The sequence below is a fragment of the Hemicordylus capensis genome, chromosome 5 (genome assembly GCF_027244095.1).
Source record: "Hemicordylus capensis ecotype Gifberg chromosome 5, rHemCap1.1.pri, whole genome shotgun sequence".
In the NCBI taxonomy this organism is placed as follows: Eukaryota; Metazoa; Chordata; class Lepidosauria; order Squamata; family Cordylidae; genus Hemicordylus; species Hemicordylus capensis.
In genome coordinates, this window is record NC_069661.1 from 62,265,470 (window position 1) to 62,287,880 (window position 22,411).

Sequence of the window (22,411 nt, forward strand, 5' to 3'; positions counted from 1 at the left end):
GTAAACCTTGCAATACAGAAGGAAGATTACAGTGCAGACCAGAGAAGTGAGTGAAGCACATTAGTCTAGACATAGAGCTCATCTCACAGCAATCACCAAGAAAATATTACACATACAGAGAAAAAGCTCAACTGTCACTGTCCATTTCTCACCACAACACTAGCTCACAAACAAAACAAACCACAACTCAAGGAAGGAAGGCACCCATGTTCTGCCTTTGTCAACCTCAGATCCAGCAAAACCAGATAGTTATAGCAGCAATATTATTCTCAATTATTATTCAGCAAATTATTCTCAGTGCTGAGAGAAGAAAACCACAAAATCATGGGCCAATAGTCTGACAAGAAACAACGTGTAATCTAGTCTCTTATCATGAGAAGAACTCATCTTTCTTTTCTTCTTCTCCAGCATATAGCCCTGCCTGCCTGCGTCTGGGGCCCATCACCAATCAGCCTGACACATGCGGGGCACCAGTCCATCATCTCAGCATTGGCCATGGCAGTGACATGTGTGCATGTCTGTGCATGTCAGCAACACTAACAGGCAGACTGTGATACATCTGGTATGGGGGTTGGCCACGGTGGGGTAAGCTGCCAGTGGTGTTGCAGTGGGTGGAGTGACCATGAGTCACTCTCCCTTGATGGGCAGCTCAGAACATCCCAGCAGGGGGAGGTTGGGTTTCAGGAGGACCAGCTGCTCCACCAAGTAAGCATCCATGCATGCGTCATAGGGTGTCACCACAGCCCCAGCCATGGAGAACACCCTCTTCTTCTGGATGCTGGTTGGTGGGTACAAACTGTCTGACAACTGCCTCCAAGTTTGGCCAGACTTGGTGATGCACTGCCCAAAACTGGATCGGATCCATCTCCTGGCCTGCCATCAGCTCCTGCAGTGACTACAGAACACACTGTTTAGCACTGCTGCTGGGCTCGTGGGGTCCTCCCATACTCCTGGCAAGGCACCAAGGAACCCTTCAGTGAATTACCAGGTGGAGTGCTGAGGTGGAACTACTGGCTCCCTTGGTCCTGCCAGGGACACCGTGCTGCTAGGGAGAACTCTACACTAGCAGTAGGCACTCCTGCACCCTCCTCATAGTTGTGCCTCAGCCTCTCTCCTCTGTTTGCCTGACCTCTGCAACCAGGAGGTACTTCCACTTGGACAGCTGGTCAGGGGTGACAGCTTTGCCTTTCATCCTTGGGTCACATACTGTAGACAGGACAAAACATGCTCTGCCGATGCACCCAAGAGTGTCCTGAGCTAATCCACCATTCCAATCCTCAGCCAACCTGCCAAGGCGATTGCTTCATCAGTGGTCATAGACATCTAGATCTCACCCATAGTCTTTTTGAGGAGAAGAGAGGCAGGCAAAGCCTGGCCCAGCATTGCTGTATTGGCACACAAGCTGTTTGTGGCAACAAAGAACAGTATGAGTGCCGAGACAACCTCGAAAATGAGCTCCCAGTCCTGGTTGTCTAGGACCCACACTTCCAAACCATGCCTCCTTGCCAGGCTATGAATGGCCAGGTCTTGCTCCTGCAGGTGCAAGAAAGATAGGAGTTATTTATTTATGTATTTAACCATTCCTCTGGGTCTGAACATCCTGAGGGACAGGCTGCCTTTCCTTGAGCATCTGCCTACCATTTTTGCAGCAGTGGAAGTAAGCTGCTATCTTGTGGAACTTCTCCACAAGAGAAAAAGACTGGCGCCCAGCATCTCCAGTAATGATTTCTCACCTGGCCACAGTCCCAGAAGACGCAAGCACATCCCACACAACCAGGTTCAGAGTGTGCGCCACATAACAGATGGACATAAATTGACCCTGCTTGGCTGCCTTAGTTATGTTTGCAGCATTGTTGGTGACCATGAACTCACGGCAAAGGTTTGGATGCCCGGACAACCATCCCTCCACCTGGTGATCCATGGCCACTGACAGCTCATCTGCTGTGTGGTCGGTGTCCCGTAGCTTCACTTGCAGCACAGCCCACCTGTGCTTTGCTACATGGGAGGGGTTGGCCACACCACCAGCAGCAGATGTCCCCTCACTCTCCTGCCACCACCAGTATACCCTGTTTTCCCCAAAATAAGACATACCCCGAAAGTAAGACCTAGCAGTAATTTCTGATGTACCACTAATTGCCCTAGTGCATTTTTTGGGGCTAAAATTAATATAAGACACTGTCTTATTTTCGGGGAAACACGGTACCGTAAGGGACAAGAAATCCACATGCCTCTTACAGATCCACAATGATGTGCATGCTGGTCCTGACATGGCCTCCCTGCATGCCCAGTACAGGGAGGGCACCATCCGCCTGCTGAAGATGGTGCATGAGCAGATCTTAATAGCTGGGGGCAAGCAACTGGAGCAGCTGGTGGAAGCTGGTGTTCTCCACCACCTGGAATGGCTGGTCGTCCAAAGTGATCATCTCTCCAAAGGTCCAGGTGATGAGATGAGGTTCAGGGAAACCAGACCGCTTGCCCACTAACTGCACAGGCAACCTCTTCTGCTTGGGAACAGAAGCCTTGTCACTACTCGGGGACACACCAGGCCTACTGCTGCCAGCAGGAATAGGGACCCTCCGGTTAATGCTGTTGCAGGTGCTGCAGCATCCCTGACATGATAAGAAACTTGGAGTCCTTCCCCCTGATGATCTGTGTCCTGCAGTAGATGCAGGCAGCATGGTTTGGGTCAGCAGGGCGGAGCTCAAAGTGGACCCACACCATGCTGCTATCAGTCCAGGACCATTTTGGTGGTGATGGTACTATAGCGAGGAGTAGGCTCCTCTCGGCATTGCCACCATGACCAGCAACATCACCCCTTCATCTGCCTGCCACTTTGCTACTGGCTCTGGCTCACGCCCTTCCAAACATCTTGGGGTCAGTGTTCCCTCTAAGGCGTGTGTATGCGCTCACACATTTTTTGATATCCACTCACTTGATGTTGGATCCTGCTGAGGTTTAATAAAGAAGGTCCCACTCCAAATATACATGTGCACACACTGCCTTGATACTGCCGCCCAGAAGAAAACTCATTCCGCACACAGTTTAAAAAAATTAGAGAGAAAACTGCTTGGGGTTTTAAAAACTGAAACTCTAACTCTCATTTGTGGGGTGGGGGGGAGGGGGAGAGAAGCACCTCTAAGGTGGGTCTTTTTTAAAGGGATGTGTGAGTTGGGGGTGGTGCACTCACAGAAGCTAGAAAAGTTAAATCCCCACAAATAAAAAAACAGGCTTTATTGGATGGGGGCTTTTTTTGAGGGGAGCAAACTACAATGGACTTAGTCAAAGTGAAAAGACAGGGGATTACTAACCCAAACCCACTCCTCCTGTCCTACAGTCCTATTAGTATCTAATCCCTCCCTTCCCCAAACTAGGTCCTATTTAAAGAATAAAGTCCTATAACCTGACAAGGAGACGGGGGGCTCCTACATTCTAGCGTCTTTGGTTTCTAGCATCTTTGGCTGGAGTCTGGCCAGGTGTTGCTCTCGGAGGTACTCTCAGGCCGAGCAGACACTGCGACTCAACAGCTGGGAGGAGAGCAGGTGGACACCAGGGTGGACACCCACCCACACAAAAAATTAAAACAAAACTAAACAAAAACCCTGGGGGGAAAGAAAACAAGAGAGAGAGAGCCTGGCAGGCTGTGCACCAGAGAGAACACAGCAGCCTACAAAAAGGAAAAATGAATCCTGGCACACAGCAGCAGCAAAGATGCAGCTTGGGGTTGCAAAAGAAAAAAAATGTTTATTTTATTTATTTATCAAAAGAAAAGGGCAGACGCCTGGAGGAAAAGAAATGTCTTCAATAAGGTTTTAAAAGTTGAAAGGGAGGAGGCAGACTGAATAGGAACATAGGAAGCCGCCATATACCGTCAGACCATTGTTCTATCTAGCTCAGTATTGTCTTCACAGACTGACAGCGGCTTCTCCAAGGTTGCAGGCAGGAATCTCTCTCAGCCCTATCTTGGAGAAGCCAGGGAGGGAACTTGGAACCTTCTGCTCTTCCCAGAGCAGCTCCATCCCATAAAGGGAATATCTTACAGTGCTCACACTTTTAGCCTCCCATTCATGTACAACCAGGGCAGACCCTGCTTAGCTAAGGGAACAAGTCAGGCCTGCTACCACAAGACCAGTTCTCCTCTAATCTGGGGGTGGGGGGAAGAGAGTTTCAGAATGAAGGGGCAGCAACAGAAAAAGCCCTCCCACGGGCCCTAATACTATGGACCTCTCTAAGACCAGGGACCGGAATAAGGGCAACCTGAGAAGATCTCACAGGATGGGACAGGACTGGCTGGGAGAGGTGGTCCTGGAAGTGAACAGGCACTAAGCCCTGAAGGGTTTTAAAGGTAAGAACCAGCACATTGAATTGGACCCAGAAGCAAGTAGGTAACCAGTGCAGCGACCGCAGGAGAGGTGTAACACTATCCTATCTTCTAGCACCCATAAGCAGGCAGGCTGCCACATTCTGGACCAACTGAAGCTTCTAGGTCATCCTCGAAGGCAACACCAGGTAGAGCGCATTACCGTAATTAAAAAAGATCAGCACAGCACCCAGTAATTAAACTCACCAGGTGCTGGCTACCAAGCAATAGGGGAGGGGGAATCCACACAAGGAAAAAAAATTCAAAGCAGAACCCATTTAAAGCCACTGGGGGTGCTGATACAATTATTAAAAATTAGAGGGGAAATCAGCACAGCATACCAGTTATTAAAGACACTGGGGGTTGGCTACAAGCAAGAAGACGACGAAATTGAAAAGGCAGCACGCACTTAAAGCCATTGGGCCTGCTGGTACAATTAAAATATATATTAGAAAAAGAAAAGGAAAAGGAAATCAGTTGTGGTTGGCACTGCAGGAGAGAGAGAAATAGATACAGCTAAGCAGGCACTCGCCCTCTGTCTCTGTCTCTGTCTCCCAGGGGCGTAGCAAGGTTGCAGGGGGCCCAGAGACAAGATTTTAAAATGGGCCCCTCGCTGATATACACACACAAACACACTTCACAATCTAGTTTTTTTAACTCTCTGCTCCTGCCGATCTCCAAGAGACTCAACATAATTCATAGGGGTGCAACATGGGCGGGTGGGGAGTCATGTGATGTGCCTCTGGGGGGCCCCCGCGAGGTAGTGGGGCCCCAAGACGACTGCCTCCCCTTGCCTAATGGTAGTTACGCCCCTGCTGTCTCCACTGGACCAGGCAGGCCACCACTTTGCTCTCCTCTGCCGCTGGGCTGCTACAGTCTCTGTCCTCCTTCTCTCCACTAACCTTCCCCTTCAAGAGGCACTAGCACACTGTAATGGCTCTCTGTGTTCCAGGCCCTTAAATACTTTTTGAAACTCCCTCCTTTGGCCTCCCCGCTCACTGCTCCCCACAACCAGCCAATGGGGGTGCAGTTGCCCATGCCAACACTTGATCTGAATAATAATAAGCCAACCAAGAAGCAAGGAGATCTCAAGCCAATTGGAAGCAAGTGCCAGAAAACCAATCAGCAACTTAGAGAAAATGGGACTCAAAATAGCTTGAATCACTCAAATTGGTCCCTTTATTTCAAGGGTGATTTGATTCAAGTTTGTTTCGATGGCCCATTTCAAGCTCAGATTGCTTTGAATTGAATTGATTTGCACATCCCTAGTTTGCAGGTAGCATCTTGGGCAGCGGGGAAGAAAATGGGTAGACTTGATCAGGGTCTGGTTTCTAGAGCAGACTGGACCTACTCAGTTTACTTTTTAAATTTATTATTATTTCTTTATTCGATTTCTATAGCACCCTTCCAAAAATGGCTCAGGGTGGATTATACAGAGGAAATAATAAATAAATAAGATAAGATGGATCCCTGTCCCCAAAGGGCTCACAATCTAAAAAGAAACATAAGATAGACACCAGCAATAGTCACTGGAGGTACTGTACTGGGGGTGGAGAGGGCCAGTTACTCTCCCCCTGCTAAATAAAAGAGAATCACCATGTTAAAAGGTGCCTCTTTGCCAAGTTAGCAGGGGTTTTCACTATCATCCCAGTCACCTTTTACATCATCTGATGTTATACAAATGATGAATGACTTTAAGTTTTGAACTGTACAAATGTTCTTTTAAAGCTGCACTTTTTTTTTTTGAAACTGCACATTTTGTGTCTGCTAACACATTTAAAAAAACAACCTTGTTCTGTAGATCACCTGTCTCAAAGGATGGCTTCTTATGAAACCTGAGAAACTACTGCCTCCTTCATGGCAGATGGGATGCTTACATCCCATAATGAACTTCACTTAATGAGGTTTCAGCTTCACTTGTCCCTGTAACCACTCAAGATGTACAAGGGTCAAGGTGGCATGTGGTGGACTGCCCTCTCCAAGGACTCAGCTTTAATTCTCAAGTAACAACTAGAAACTGATCCGTGCCACTGTGCACACAGCAACATCATAACATCTGTAGAGACACTATAGTGCAAACAGAATCAGGAGAGCAATTACAGAGTACAGTAGTATCACAGCAACCAATACAGTCAGTAGCATGTTGCCTCTGTTGGTAGAGAACTGAAAGAGCAATGAAGCAGAGACAATGGTAGAAACAAGGTCTTTGGCTTCCCAGAATTATGTCTAGTGGCATATATACTAAGGATCCTGATAACCATGTTCTGTGCAGCTTTCTGTCAATTGGCTCCCACCTCCCTTTCACTACCCTTCATTCTAGAAGTGCATGTCAATAAAGCAGCCGCAAAAGTGACAGCTGGATGTGCAAGTCTCTGTTTCCTTTCAGATACTCAGGTAAAGAGGCCTGGCTCTCAGTTCATTTCCAAAGGCACAGAAACAGAGCAAAGCAATGGACAGGAAAATGATAATGAATTTATTTAAGGTAATTTCATATCTGATTCTAGAGACTGCTCAGAGTGGGTCACAATATAAAAAATAAAAACAGAGAAAGGGGGACAGAAGCATGATCAGCATAAAAATGCATCCCACTCAAATAAAAGAGCCATCTAATGGTGCAGCGGGGATGCAACTTGCCTAGTGAAGGGGAGGCTGTTGGTTAGAATCCCCGCTGGTGTGTTTCCCAGAATATGGGAATATGTTTCCCAGAATATGGGAAACACCTATATTGTGCAGCAGTGATATAGGAAGGTGCTGAAAGACATCATCTCAAACTGCACAGGAGATGGCAATGGTAAGCCCCTCCTGTATTCCACCAAGAAAACCACATGGCTCTGTGGGCACCAGGAGTCGTCACCAACTTGACGACACAACCTTTACCTTTATTCAAATAAAAAGGTCCTGTAGTCCTTCCCCAAACGTGTTCAGATCAGAGCTCCACTGAACACCAGAGCAATGAAGGTCTGAATGCACAGTGGCTACTACAGAGTCACTCTGCGTATCCTTGATAGTCAAACTTGGTGCATAAGTAAATATTTTTAATTGTGTTGTAGTGCCTCTCTCAGACAGCTTAGGATATTGTTTACACTAAAATATGATTCCTGATCCCACACGGATGTGTATAAGAAAACAGAGAAAGGAGCATCAAGAAAGAGAACAAACAGGAAGACATTTCAGTGGTGCTTTTAAAGCAACTAAAAGGTAAAGTTGTGCCGTCGAGTTGGTGTCGATTCCTGGCGAGCACAGAGCCATGTGGTTTTCTTTGAAAGAATACTGAAGGGGTTTACCATTGCCATCTCCCGCGCAGTATGAGATGATTCCTTTCAGCATCTTCCTATATCACTGCTGCCTGATATAGGTGTTTCTCATAGTCTGGGAAACATACCAGTGGGGATTCGAACCAGCAACCTCTTGCTCCCTATGCAAGTTACTTCCTCACTACGCCATTAGATGCTTGCCCAAAATAAGAACTACAGAACCAAAGTCAGCAAATCAGTGGTACATTCAGTGTATACAACAAAAATAATTGGCTTCTGTCTCCTGAATAATGACTTTGCAATAAATTTGAGTCTGTGGTGACAGGGGTGGACTGGGATAAGGAGAATGGGGCAGAGCTTGGGCAAAAAAAGCCCCCAAACAACCAAAAACACCAAACATTGCACATGTTGGGAGTTACTGCAGTACTGAATGACAAGCAATAACCTGGAGGAAATAATATATCAATATAACACCTAATGAATAATCATCCACACAATTGCTGTTAGCAACTTGGATTTACTTGCAGCTCTGTCTTCCAAGCACAGCCAGGTGCTGCTTAATTTGTGAAAACTGACAAGATCACAGCCTAGGTGGTCTGGTTCCAGGCTACAGAGATGCTCAGATTATATTACGGGCCAGAGCAAACATGCCCTAAATGACAACATGGAAGATAAATAGGTAAATCAGTGGTCATTGTTTTATGAGGCAAAATCTCATAGATTTCAGCATGTAACCTTAGAATACCCTTCATCTTCAGGAAATTGGAATATATCCAGCTAAAGAATAGCAGCTAAAGCAAACTATATATAGTTTTAAATTGTTTTAAGTTTTTAATTTCTGTTTTAATTTGTTTGATTTTGCTATAAACCACCCAGAGACGGAAGTTTGGGGCAGTGTACAAATATAACAAACAAACAAACAAACCAAATATACCTTATATAAATGAAGTACTGTGCATGCAAATGAAATGCAATAACAACAAATATTTATATACCACTTTTCAACAAAAGTTTCCAAAGCAGTTTACACAGAGAAACAAACAAACATACAAACAAATAAATAAGATGGATCCCTGTCCCCAAAGGGCTCGCAATCTAAAATGAAATATAAGATAGACACCAGCATCCATCACTGTGCTGGGGGTGGATAGGGCCAGTTACTCTGCCCCTGCTAAACAAAGAGAATCACCACATTAAAAAGGTGCCTCTTTGCCCAGTTAGCTGCAGAGCAATGTTGCCACAAAAAAATCAGGAGGAAAGCTTTACTTCTTACTTCTTATCTGAAGTCAATCTAATATTTTATTTTGCAAACGATTTGCCACAATTCTCACTGTAATCTGTATGACATATCCTTTATGCATACCTGCTTACTAATTTTCTCTTCACAGAACCCTAGTTTATTCAACAGAAGCTAAATATGCTTTAAATTCAACCTGATGCATACCGCCTAGATCCAGAAATGTTACCACATCCTAACCATATTACCAGCATGGTAACAAGTTTGATTAATCAGAACAACTCAGTTGAACCAATTAAATAACCAAATGTCAAAAGTAGTCTGCTATTTCCTGGAGTAGCTTAAGAGGAACAAGACACATTCATCAATAACTTTTAGAACTAAATTATTTCCTTGTGTGAGAAATAGAAAGATTTGGCATTTTAAAACTACATTCCAGGTTCAGCAAAAAAGAATTCTAATAGTTAAAGAATTATATTTCTGCACCATCCTTTGTTTCACCATTTCCCTGGCACTGTCTCCTACCTAACATATGCAATCACCTCCAATGCTCCTGTAAACTTTGTAAAAACAACTTGGTCTTCCCAACAGGGCCAAGACTGGTCTATCACTGTTTCAACTTTTTCTTTTTGTTGCTTCCCTTTGGTTGAGCTTAGCTACTCCTGAGACGCCAACCTTATTCTTTACCTTTCCTCCCTCTTCCTTCCTTTATACTTTCTTCTTTCCCCTGCCGGGGCACAACTAGGTAACTTTGGTGCCCGGACCTGAAGGGCTCCGGCGGCCCTCCCCCTGCCGCCATGAGTTAAAATTAAAAAGTTAATTAAAAAAGAAAATTTAAACCTGATTTTTTTTAACTGCAGCACCAAAAAGTCCAGGGGAGCCTCCTGCTACCACCCCACCCCACCGCTACCCCATGGCACCAAAAACTTCAAGAATTAGAGCCACGCCATGTGCATGGCCAAGGTGTGGGGGGGGTGGGGGGGTGAGCTGAGCAGACTTCCCCCACCCCCATGGCGGTGGCAGTGGGCAGAGCAGGAGTGGCCACTGGGCTCAACCATTTGGCCCAGCAGTCCTTGAAAACTGTGAGGAAGTTCTGGCCAGCACTCTTGCTCATTAGAATAGAGTGTCACAAACGGGCTTGCGACACTCTGTTCTCATGAGCAGGCACACTGGCCGGAGCTTGCTCACAGTTTCCAAGGACCACTGGGCTGAATGGCTGAGCCCAGTGGCCGCTCCCGCTCTGCCCATGGGCGCTGCCACCACAGGAGTAGGAGAGGCCTGTTTGGCTCACCCCCAGCCCCACCATGCCATGGTGCAGCTATAATTCTTGAAGTTTTCGACGCCGTGGAATCTGCGCCATAGGGAGGTGGTGGTGGTGGTGGTAGAGGAGACCCCCAGGCTTTTGGAGGCCCCCCTAGACCTTGGAGGACATGGACCAGGTCTCCAAGGTCCGGGGGTAAAAGCGCCTCTGTCCCCTGCCCTGAAAGGCAATTCCTTCCATTTCCTATCCTCTATTCTTCCTCATTCTATTATCCATTCAAATAAACTACGGCTTTTCATTGGATATTCTTAAGCTAGTAATAAAATGTATTTTGTTGCAAATGTAGGCAAAAAAAGCAGGGGGGAGGAGAGCAGACTTTCCTTAGGAGCCATTTGCTCCTAATATTCAAGAAGGGAATGCTTATCGAAACTAGACCTCCACTCAATTCATTCGTCATTCATTCATTCAATTTCTATACCGCCCTTCCAAAAATGGCTCAGGGCAGTTCAATAATATTTGAAATTAAGACTGACTTTGTTCATGTGCAACACCAACCTATGTTTTGATGTGATATGAACAAGCGCCATTCCCACACACTTCTTCTCACTCATCACCCACCCCTTTGTGCACAAATTCCTTTCTCTTAGTTTCATGATTTCAGCAAACCTTAGTTTACGGTTTAATCTAAACTGGGCAAACTTCACAAACCACAAGTTGCCCATTTGGGATGAAACGGCAAACTATGGCTTGCTGAGAATTGGGAACTATTACAAGGTGGCTGCAAAAGGAGGAGGAAGCATACAGGCACAAGGTTTGTTCACATCATACAAAGCCAGGGTCTGACATTATGCCTGAGCCAGACCACTACTATGTTTAAAGGAGAACAGTGCAGAAATGGATACTCATTCATTCAGAATACAGGTATGAATTATATTGTGAACAAGAAAGCCATTATAATTATGCAATTTAATTATAACTTTAATTTTCCAAACGTCTATATTTTTACTATAATTAAGTCTTTACTAGTCTGGAAATTAACAGGAAATCTGGAAGATAACACATAGTTTGAACTTTCCTTTGGTGAAATCTATTTTGATATTCTTTTAGAATGTTCCCACAGCATCACCAAAAAACTGCACAACACCCTGATGCTTTAATCCTCTTAGCTGTGTGAAACTCCACTAAAATTACTGTCATCATCTAACACCCACCTTACTTATTCTGAGCCATAAAATACATATTTCAAAAAATGTAGAATGACAATCGGGTTTTAGTAGCTTTTGTACACCATTTTTTTCTTAGTTGAATAATTCAAGATGAAACTTCTGAGATCATACAGCTGATATCCATTTAAGAACAGATATGTTTAAAACATTTTTGTCCATCCAAAGGAAAATGAATATCTATTAATGAAATGCTTACCTCCCAAATTCATTCCAGCCTGAAGACATTTCTGTAATCGGCAAGCTGGACAGTTTTTCCTTCGAATCTTGTCAATTATACAGTCATTCCGTCCTGCACATAAATAATTGTGCTGCCCTGCATTGATAAAAAGAAGCAAAAGTCAGATGCTGCATTTTACCATATACATACAGTTAAGCAAATTGGCCATGATCTAGTATCCTAGCCCTACAGAAACAAGAAGAGCTTCCACCCCATTTGCAGTTATTGCTATTTCTTTTTAAAACTCAGCCCACAAGATCCATCAGCGCATCTCATAACATTATATCAAATAACAATAAAACAAAACCTAGCACAAAAAGGCAACTTTAAATCAACAAAGAGAGACATTTCATGTAAAACCACATAAGGTTTCAATAGAAGTTACGCTCCCACAGTACTGGTGTCCACTTGGGTTCTTTCTCAAGTCTGCTGGTGCTTCAGAAACACTGGCATAAGACTGCACAACATGATTAACAAATGCAGCCATGATTCCCAAATATCTGCCAGAATAAAGAGGAATTTGCTGTTTGTCTAAAACTTAATAAGAGTGTGCCTGAGAAACTGCAATTTGATAGGGAGTTGCACACTTAGGGTACCACTGCTGAAAAGGCCATATTTTATGTGTACATGGAGTTTCAAAAGCCACAAATTACAAAGTGATCCCATGTATGCATGGAGTTCAGGATTTCAGTGCAACATAAATATTCTTAAGTCGAATCCTAGGAAATAGACCCCTAAAAATATAAAGCTCCACATATTTCAATAAAACCCAATTCCAAGTAAGTATACTTAGGACTTCAGCATGTTTTCTGTACAAATACATCTGTGTGTTTGTGCATGCATGCACACGCGCACGCGCGTGCGCACGCACGCACGCACACACACACACACACACACACACACACACAGCCTACAGTGCCATAATTCCAGGGATAGTTTAACTGGCCTGAAACCAGCAAAATGAAATTGAGCAGAGGCAAGTGCAAACTTAATGCACTTGTGCAACGTGTTCCCCCCCCCCCCGCAAAAAAAACCAAAAAAAACCTATATACGTTGGGAAGCAATGTGAGATACCTGGTTTGGCAGTAGCAATGTGAAAAATATCTTGGAATTGCAATCAATCATATGCTGAACATGGGTCTGCACTTTGATGCAGCTGCCAACCAGGTTAATGAAATTTTAGGCTATGTTAATAGAACCTCTATAGTTTCCAAGTTATGAGAAATAACAGTTTCCACACTAGTCAGATCTCATCTAGAGTACTGTGTCGAATCCAGGGTGCTACACTTCAGAACGGATATAGAAAAATTAGGAGGGCAACAAGGATGGTCAGGGGTGGAAATAGGGCTCTGTGAGGAAAGGTTGGAGGAACTCGGTATGCTCAGCCTGGACAGGACTGAGGAAGGACATACAGTAAGAACACTCTTCAGATCAAGGTCATTTAGAACATTATTTTGGTCTTCTGAGGTAGCAGTCCCTCCCACTTTTGTTTCACCTGCAAATCTGATGAAGATTCTCTCCATCCATTCATCTAAGTCATTAATAAAAATGCTGAAGAGGACCCAGGACTAAGCCCTGTAGCACCCCACTTGAATCCTCTCTCCAGTATGAGGAGGAACCATTGATGAGCACTCTTTGAGTATGGTTTTCCAGACAGCTGTGAACCCATCTGACAATATTATTATTCTCTAGCCCACATACACACACTCCACTAACCAAAATATCATTGAAATATAGTTGTCAAATGCTGTGCTGAGATAAAAATAAATTACATTCAGAACACCATCCCCACAATGCACTTAGCTAGTACACTGATTTTAAAAAGAGACAAGGTGAGTCTGGCAGGATTTATTCTGGACAAAATCCATGCTGGTTTCTACTACTGACTGCATGGTCATCAAGATGCTTACAGACTGGCTGTACGACTGGCTGTACCATCTTTATACAATGGGCTGTTGACCCAATCTTCAAAAAGAGGGGAAGGAGGACCTGGGAAACTAGAGACTGGTTAGGTAACAGGGGAGATAACAGAGCAATTATCTTCTCTGGGACCTGACCTGTCTGAAGTTTCCTGGATCCTCCTTTTCAACCTTTGTGAAGATTAGGACCATGGACAGTCTCCAGTCTTGTGGCACCTCACACTCCAGGATTTCTCAAACCCCTACCTGTAGGCTTCCAGCGGCATCTGGTGGGCCACTGTGTGAAACAGGATGCTGGACTAGATGGGCCTTTGGCCTGATCCAGCAGGACTGTTCTCATGTTCTTAAGACAGTCAGTGGTTATGAGAGTACATCAGCAACCTCTTTCAGTATCCTTGAATGAAATTCATCTGGCCCTGACAACTTGAATCACATGGCATGATTCATAACCAGCACAGCATAGTGGTTAGAGTGTTGGACTAGGACTGGGAAGACCTGAGTTCAAATCCCCATTCAACCACAAAACTCACTGGGTTACTCTGGGCCAGTTATGTATCTCTCAGCCTAATCTGCCTCACAAGGTTGTTGTGAGGATAAACATAACCATGTACACTGCTCTAAGCTCCTCGGGGGTGGGGGGGGGGAAGCAGGATATAAATGTGAAAATAAATAAATAAATTTTGTTCAGAATATATTGATTGCTATAAAAATATAAGAAGAATATATCCACATGTGGCTTCTATTGACTTACTACAAACTAGGGCTAATGCTGCAGAAATGGAACCTCATAAGAGCACAAGCCCATTTTATTTTTTAAGCCTCTGTATACATTCTGCTAACATTTTTTTTTAAGTGGATGAATTTTGAAACAGCTTGTTAAAATTTGTAGGCATAAATAAGACCCAAATAACCCAAGAGCATAATGTGAACTTTTAGCTGCAGAAATCCTAATTTGATATGATTGTTATCAGTTCTGTGTGCTTTCCTAAAAAAATTGATTCAAGCAAACTGTTCACAGCCCTGCATTATGGACAAAAATACATTAGACAAATTTCAGCTATTATGTCCATCACATCTTACATCCTCAAAGCCTCACACAGGTATAATCAAAACTAAATTGAAGAAGCCATATGTTGGCACAGACATTTGAAACCTTTAGTAAAAGGCTCCCCAAAGCACATCTTACTACTTTTCCCCCTCATAGGTAAAATTTCTTATATTCTATCAAAATTATATACATTCAGGGGTGTAGCTAGGGGAGAAAGGACCCATGTTTGCCCCTCTGCCCAGCTGGCTCTAAGAGTGAAGGAGATTATGAAGCAAATAGGGGAGGGAGGGAGCTGGGGCCCCCAGGTTCTTGGAACCCATCTGCTCAATTATAGCTAAACCCCTGTATACATTGTAAGAATTATATGTAGCTTCCCTTTAAAATGTCACACAAATATGTTTGCTGACAAGTTCCTCAGTGGCACTTCAGTTCTATAGGGTACATTTACATTTCATTGGCTGATGTACTAAGAATATTGTAACACGTATTTATAGCGCATATTTCTTCTTCTTCTTCTTCTTCTTCTTCTTCTTCTTCCTCTTCTTGATAAATAGGAATATAATGTGCACTAGTATCCCTTTCATCACCTCTTTATCAAAAATAAGTTATACATAAGGAAATCCACTTGTTAAAAATAATTATCTCATGTCTAATGTAAATTTTGATCATGTACACAGGAAGACAGCAGCTGAATTCCCAAAGCACTGTGCCAGAGCAAGCTCATTTAAAGTTATGCAGGCTTCCAACTGCAGAACAATAATTGGCAGTCCTCAAGCCAAATTTGGCTTCTCTCAGGGAAACCTCCTGGCATCTCAGTTGCCAACCCTCTCTCTCAGTCACCTCCCATGCTTACTGAAATGGCTTGAGAGACAGAGGGGTTGGGGAGATAAAGAGAAAAATGAGAGAGGAATAAGAGGGATCTTTCCTTCAAGCTCTCATATGCATCTGATTTTTCTCTTTCCCTCGTCTCTGTTCTTTCCTACCTAAAATTGCTTTGGGGCAAGAGAGGCAACAGCTTCTACTCCTTCTCCTTTACAATTTTCTTCCTCTACTTCTGTCAGGACTCAAGCCTGCAATTGGTCTTGAACTGGCAAAATGGATCAGACTCAAGGCTTATCTAGTCCAGCAACCTGTTTCCCACAGTGGCCCACCAGATGCCTCTGAGAAGTCCACAGGCAAGAGGTGAGGGCATGCTCTCTCTCCTACTGTTGCTCCCCTGCAACTGATATTTAGAGGCATCTTGCTTCTGAGACTGGAGGTGGTCTAAAGCCACCAGACTAGTAGCCATTGATAGACAAATTCATGAAGCCCTTTAAAGCCATCCAAGCTAGTGGCCATCACCACGTCCTGTGGCAGAGAATTCCATAGATTAATTATGCACTGTGCGAAAATACAAGTGGAAAAGGTACAAGTGATTCTAACATATTTACTCTAGAAACCATCAGTTTCTAGTCTGTGCTGCATTATCTCACAAATATCTCACTTTTCAAATTAGGTGACTGCTTAAAAAAAAACTTGTGATACATTTTAAATGATCCTATTAATCAGGCACTCCACCCTGTTCCCCCCTCAAATATCATGTTATGCAAAACACCGTTCAGGAAGCTTCACATGCAAGTGGCAAGTATGGAAGAGCCACCATTTCCTACCAAACACACACTAGTGCTGGGTGCAGAATGCTGGTAACCCTCTTCAGTCCAGCATTCGGAACCAGAATGCTGAAGTCAGCTTGACAAAGTTGGGCTGAGGTGGGTTATCAATGTTCTCCACCCAACACTGACAGGTTCAGACGTCACGGAAGCAGCAACTTTAGTGGAACTGCATACGTCGTCGAAAGAGGTGCCATAATTACTTGCCTCTGTTATGGGTGAAACCGCCCCTCAGAAAAATATTCTTGTTTCAAATAGACAAATAACAAGTCTCCCTTTCTTATAGCCCCAATTAACAAGAACAATGCATTTTGGGAGGTAGTAAAAAGCCACAGTCCAGCCACACAGTGATAAACTTATAACAGGGGTATCAATGCCAGCCCTTGTAGAACTCAGAAGCAGTCAGTTCTACTGTTGTTTTCAGTGGATCAGGGCAGCAACAGCTGTGATGCAGACGATCTTACAGCCATCCACTGCTAATCTTGCTTCATTGCCTTGGGTATTTGAAGCAGCCAAGATATAGCCCTAACCACATAATCTGATTACAGTGTGTCTAATTTTCAGAGTCGCTACATCGTTTCAATATATGATGTAAATTAGATCACCTGGACATTGGGAGTATATCAGCTATGGTAACCCTAGAGTAGAGGTACCTGATTGTATCCGTACAGGTTAAAGAATGTCTGGTATATACATACATGCTTTTTCATCACTGCCCCAAGAAAAATACTCTCTTGTATTGAAAAAGCTACACTGGCCAACAATACATTTTCAGGCAAAATACAAGGTGCTGGTTATTGCACTCTCAGGCCCCAATAAAGACAAGACATATATAGCTGGATAAACTAAGGCCACTTTATTAATTAGGCAACATACATCCTGCAGAGAGGCATGAGAATTCAGAGTGTGGTTATCTCAACAAAAGGCCAGACTCACAAGGAGGGCCAACCCCAGGTGACAGGCTAGGTATTAGTTCTGCCCGGAATGAATCCAGACCTCATAACAGCCACAGGGTGAAAACCCACTGAGGGGAGGTCAGGCAGGCCCACCCACACAGGCTGCAAAACACTGTGCTGGGTGCCAGCCTGCCCCCGAGTAGCAGCGGATTCCAGCCCAAGAGCCACAAAACCAACAAGGGCTGTTCCTCGGCTTGCCTAGGAGAGCTCGTCTTGTGGTAGCAAGCATGACTTGTCCCCTTAGCTAAGCAGGGCCTGCCCTGGTTGCATATGAATGAGAAACTTGATGTGTGAGCACTGTAAGATATTCCCCTTAGGGGATGGAGCCGCTCTGGGAAGAGCATCTAGGTTCCAGGTTCCCTCCCTGGCTTCTCCAAGATAGGGCTGAGAGAGATTCCTGCCTGCAACCTTGGAGAAGCCGCTGCCAGTCTGGCTAGACAATACTGAGCTAGATGGACCAATGGTCTGACTCAGGATATGGCAGCTTCCTATGTTCCTATGTCCTTGCCTGAAACGGTCCTCCAGTCAAACACCGATTAATACATTTAAACTAAACCACACTCATCGGCAAGTGACCAAAGGTGACAACCCCAAATCAGCTTCAGTGAGAAGTAGGTTAAAAAAGGCCACACCACAGCCAATCAGGTGTGACCCAAAAAATTCCTACTTGGCCCCAACATGGTGACCGGACTTGGTGAGCCTCTCCATCGCTGACAACTTTTTAAAAGGCTAACTGCCATTTGTTCACAGGCTTTTAATTAGATTTACAGTTTTTAACATTGTGTTACATTTTAAATTATTTTAATGTTTTAAAAAATTTTAAAATTCGTATTTAACTGCCCAGAGACATAGGTTTTGAGCGGTATATAAATGTGCTCGCTATCTAAACAAACAAACAAACAAACAAACAGATCTCTAGATTGCTCTTTTTTGTAACAGAAAGATGAAACTAAAGCTAGATTCTCTCTTCAAGTTCATAAGCTTGCTTCATGCTCATAAATAAACATTATTTACAGCCCCTTGGCTACATTAACTTCACATACTTATTTTGGGTCTCATTTCAGGTTTCAAACTGGCTGTTTTAATTATTTGCCCAGAGGAATGGAATAAAAATATGCTGTGGAAAATCAATGAGGAAAAGGCAGTGGGAGGGGGAGAGGATGCATCTCTTGGAAATCTAGTTCTCAAACAGGACTTTCTCTGTAGTAGAGGAATCTCCCCCTCCTTGCTTAGCATAGTGAAACAGTTTTACTGCTGCAGCAGAGAATCATATAACTCCACTTCAGCTTTCCCTTTGTGCTCATCCGGCTGTGTGTGTAAAATACTACTTTTCCTGGCATTTCAAATCACCATTCATTCAAACAAATATTGCCACATACAATCTCTTAATTGGCAGAACAGGACTGTTAAAACACATATTGCTGTAATTATACTACTTGCAAAAATCCTAACTTCATCTTTTACAGGAGTGGTATCTTTTGAAACATTATCTATCTATCTATCTATCTATCTATCTATCTATCTATCATTACGATTATATAATAGACTACTTTTCAACACAAAAACGTTCTTAAATCTGTTTATACCATACTGGCTCCTTATTTCAACATCAATCAAGTTTTGTTACAATTAACACTATTGGCAACATCTACATTTTAGGCTTATACAATCTCATTATATAGTTTACTGCCAAAACCATCTAGACCATTGAGTTTTAAATTCCGTTTTTTCACTGAATTCCACATTTTAATTTTAAAGAGCTCTTTCTTGTACAGCGAAAGGATTTTTTTTTTTTTAGCAGTTGCCAACTGCCCAGCAACAGCAGCCTATGTTTGCACTCACTATTTTAGGCTACATCACATGTCAATTACATAACCTTGTTTTACTGCTCTTGAACTGGTTAGAACAACCTGGGAAAAAGATTAGGGCAGTCCCTCAATTTCTGCAATGCAAATTCAACTGCATGTCCAAATCTCTATCACTTTATAAAATATGGCATCTATGTTCACTTTTTCTCCATTACTAGTTACTTATTTTTAGAGCAAATTAAGATAATTAACTTCTTCAGTTCTGTTTAAACCAGTGCAATCTGACTATGTTGTAATAGTGAACTAATAAATGATGAGACAGATAACTCAGTTTTATGTACGATGATTAAATTAATTGTAATTTTCAGATGGAAGATCAAGAGTGCAGATGTGGTTTGCAAAATCTTGTGGGTGAATGGCTGAACTCTCAAAATTAGGTGTCAAAGCACATATCAAAAGGAGTATGTGGGCTCAAAAGGAGCCCACAGCTGGGTCATGAACAAAGGCAACATTTCTATGGTATTGCTGAATAAAAGGCATGAGAAAGGGTGCCTTAAAATGACACAGAAGAAACACAGATCTCATAAATGTTTATAGATCTTTATATTTAAAAATCTTTTCTAACATTTACATTCCTCAACTTTTGTGTTTATTTATATTTATATATTTATTATTTAGATTTATATCAGTGCAATGTCCCTGCACACTGTTACCCACTCCCTATTGCCAAATGTACTAGCTCTGCAATCAGTATACTGTACTCCATTATGAGTGCTGCAATTCTAGGGTAATCCACTATGAGTTACTCAATTCTAGGTAACTCAAATATTAGCTTTGGTAATATTTTGTTCACAACATACCAACCTAGCAATGCCTAGCCTTTAATTGGGCTCTTCCAGATTATGAGGTTAGAGTTTCCCTTATTTACCCATATTGCAGCAGCAGCAGCAATAGTGATGTGCTGAAGTCTAATGAGTGCTATGTTCTATGAGTGTGCGATTGGCCAGCCTTCATCACTGTTATTTGTCTGTTCCATGACTCTTCCAATAGGGGTCCCTGATCCTGCCAGGGCTAGTGTTTCTCTCGGGGCATACATACCCCAGCCTTCAAGCACTACCCTTGTGGCCAATGATCATTGTGACCATACAATTTCAAAGCAATCCAACTAATAATGCAGAAGTAAGTCATTTCAATAGCCATCAATTATTTTTATAAACAGACCAAAAGGGTAATGGAAGCATGGATTTAAGATATAATCAGCTACATGGCTAAAGCTAGTTTATGCTCAGCCTATAGAGACTTCTAATACAAGCAAGAGGATGTAATGATTCTACAGCACTTATATGAGTCAGTGGCCCAAATGTTCTGCAACCTAATGCAGGTGGTACAAATCCACCCATGCTGCTACAGGCTCCCAACAAGGTTCCACTGGTCTTTCACTTTTGTGCAAAATCACAAAATCGTAAAGTAGCGTGCCCACACTCCAGAAGTGTGGAGTGATCAGAAACATTCACATGGCTAAGGAGCACTTCTGGAGTATTGGCACACTACTTTAAGTATTTGCGTTTTGTACAAAAGCACTAGACCATCGGTGCTTCCTTAGAAGCCTACAGCAGTGTGGGTCAGCACTGCCCACATTAGAGTGTGCAACATGTGTGCCAGTGTGCTTATTGGTGACCAGAGCACAATGGTCACACTACCTAGGCCAAGGCTGCTCAACTTCGGCCCTCCTGTAGATGTTGGCCTACAATTCCCATAATCCTTGGCTATTATGGTACAAGGTTTTGGTAATAACCTATAAAGCCCTAAATAGCTTGGGCCCTGGGTATTTAAGAGAATGTCTTCTTTGCTATGAACCACACTGCCCACTGAGATCATCTGGAGAGGTTCATCTGTAGTTGCCACTGGCTCGTCTGGTGGCTTCTCAAGGACAGGCCTTCTCCATTGCTGTCCCAAGAGACTTTGGAACACACTTCCTGCTGAAATAAGAGCCTTCCCATCTCTTATAACTTTTAAAAGGGCAGTCAAGATGCATTTATTCACCCAGGCTTTTAATTAGATACTGTTTTAATCGTTTTAACTTTTAACTTTTAATTGTTGAAATGTTTTAATCATTTTATTGGTTGTTTTTATTCTCTTGTAAACCACCCAGAGAACTTGCGTTTTGGGCAATATAAATAAATAAATAAATAAATAAATAAATAAATAAATAAATAGGCCACTGTGACTGGGGATTATGGGAGTTGGTAGTTCTAAAACAGCTGGGGGGCCTAGGTTGAGCAGGTCTGATCCAGGCAAGCAAGCCTGAGGCTTCCCCAGTGACCTAAACTCTTTTCACAATGCCCCATCCTTCCACTTCTCCAGCAGCCCTAAATCAAATATTTATGTTTTATTTTCAAACCTGCTATTTTACATAATGTATTCTATTTTGCCCTAATACTATAAGATTGATTCCCCCCCCCCCATTCTTTCAGTGCATCTAATGCCTCGTTCAGTGGATTACATTTTTCTTCTCCTTTATCAGGGTGCCCCCGCCCCCTGCCAGCACTGAAAATGTCTGGCACAATTTACTTAGGACTCTACAGAAGAGGTTCTTGGTGGATTATTTGCTTTATTTCACCTTGCTTTACTGACCTAGATTATTTCTATTGCTTTTTTTTTTAATCTTTGGTGTTCTTTCTATTTTGTATTCATTATCTACTTCTCTCTTGTTCTACCGCTCACTTTAGTCTGAATATCTTTGCTGTTTCCTCCATCCATATCATGGCTTCTATTATTTTGCTGACTAAATGGAACTATTCTCAAGTGGACTGGGGCCAGCAGCCAAAGTATCATTATCAACTATGGGGAGATCAGTTGTTTCAGTGCTTTTAAAGATACAGCATTTTAATTCTCTGCATTTCATAATTTTTCCACACCTCATATTTCTTTTGAAGCATATTATGCTAAAACATCATATTAGTCTAATTATAATGACAAAACAAATGTTTAAGCAATACAGAAAAGAATATGGCTCAATGATAATTTCCCCAACCAAATTAAATAGATATTTATTTCCTAGTAATTAGTATGCATATTGATTTCAAATTTTCAGTTTCTGTACTCTCTGCCATCTAGTGTTTCTACTTTTGTTCTTCAGAAATCATCTCCATATTCTCTCCAAAAACTGTGCCTTTCATTAAAGATCAGGTTGGGAAAGGGATTAGCAGGAGGGCACAGTAGTCTTTAATTCTCTCTACTAAAAGACTCAGGATATAAAAAGAAAAGCGAATCCTGTCAGTGACTTTGTTTCTAGGTATAGATTGGAGAGATGATGTAAGAAGTTCCTAGGTAGACTTGGGGGAGGGGGTTTGATAAAGCAACAGTGAAAGATGCTTACAGCCTAGAGTGACTATGTTCAATGTAGGGGTGTGCATGAACCGATTCCAGTGCTTTGGTTTAAGTTTGAGCCAAACCTGAACCAGCCCACCACCCGGTTC

General features: G+C 43.0%; 1 protein-coding gene across 6 annotated transcripts in view; it reads right to left on the reverse strand.

Moving 5' to 3' along the window:
• Positions 1–22,411, reverse strand: part of NR3C2 (nuclear receptor subfamily 3 group C member 2) — a 226,391-nt gene that overhangs the window by 50,211 nt on the left and 153,769 nt on the right. For all 6 annotated transcript variants that reach the window (XM_053254830.1, XM_053254829.1, XM_053254832.1 and 3 more), the window contains one exon: positions 11,532–11,648. In XM_053254830.1, coding sequence (XP_053110805.1) covers positions 11,532–11,648 — 117 coding nt within the window. The remainder of the gene's footprint in view (positions 1–11,531; positions 11,649–22,411) is intronic.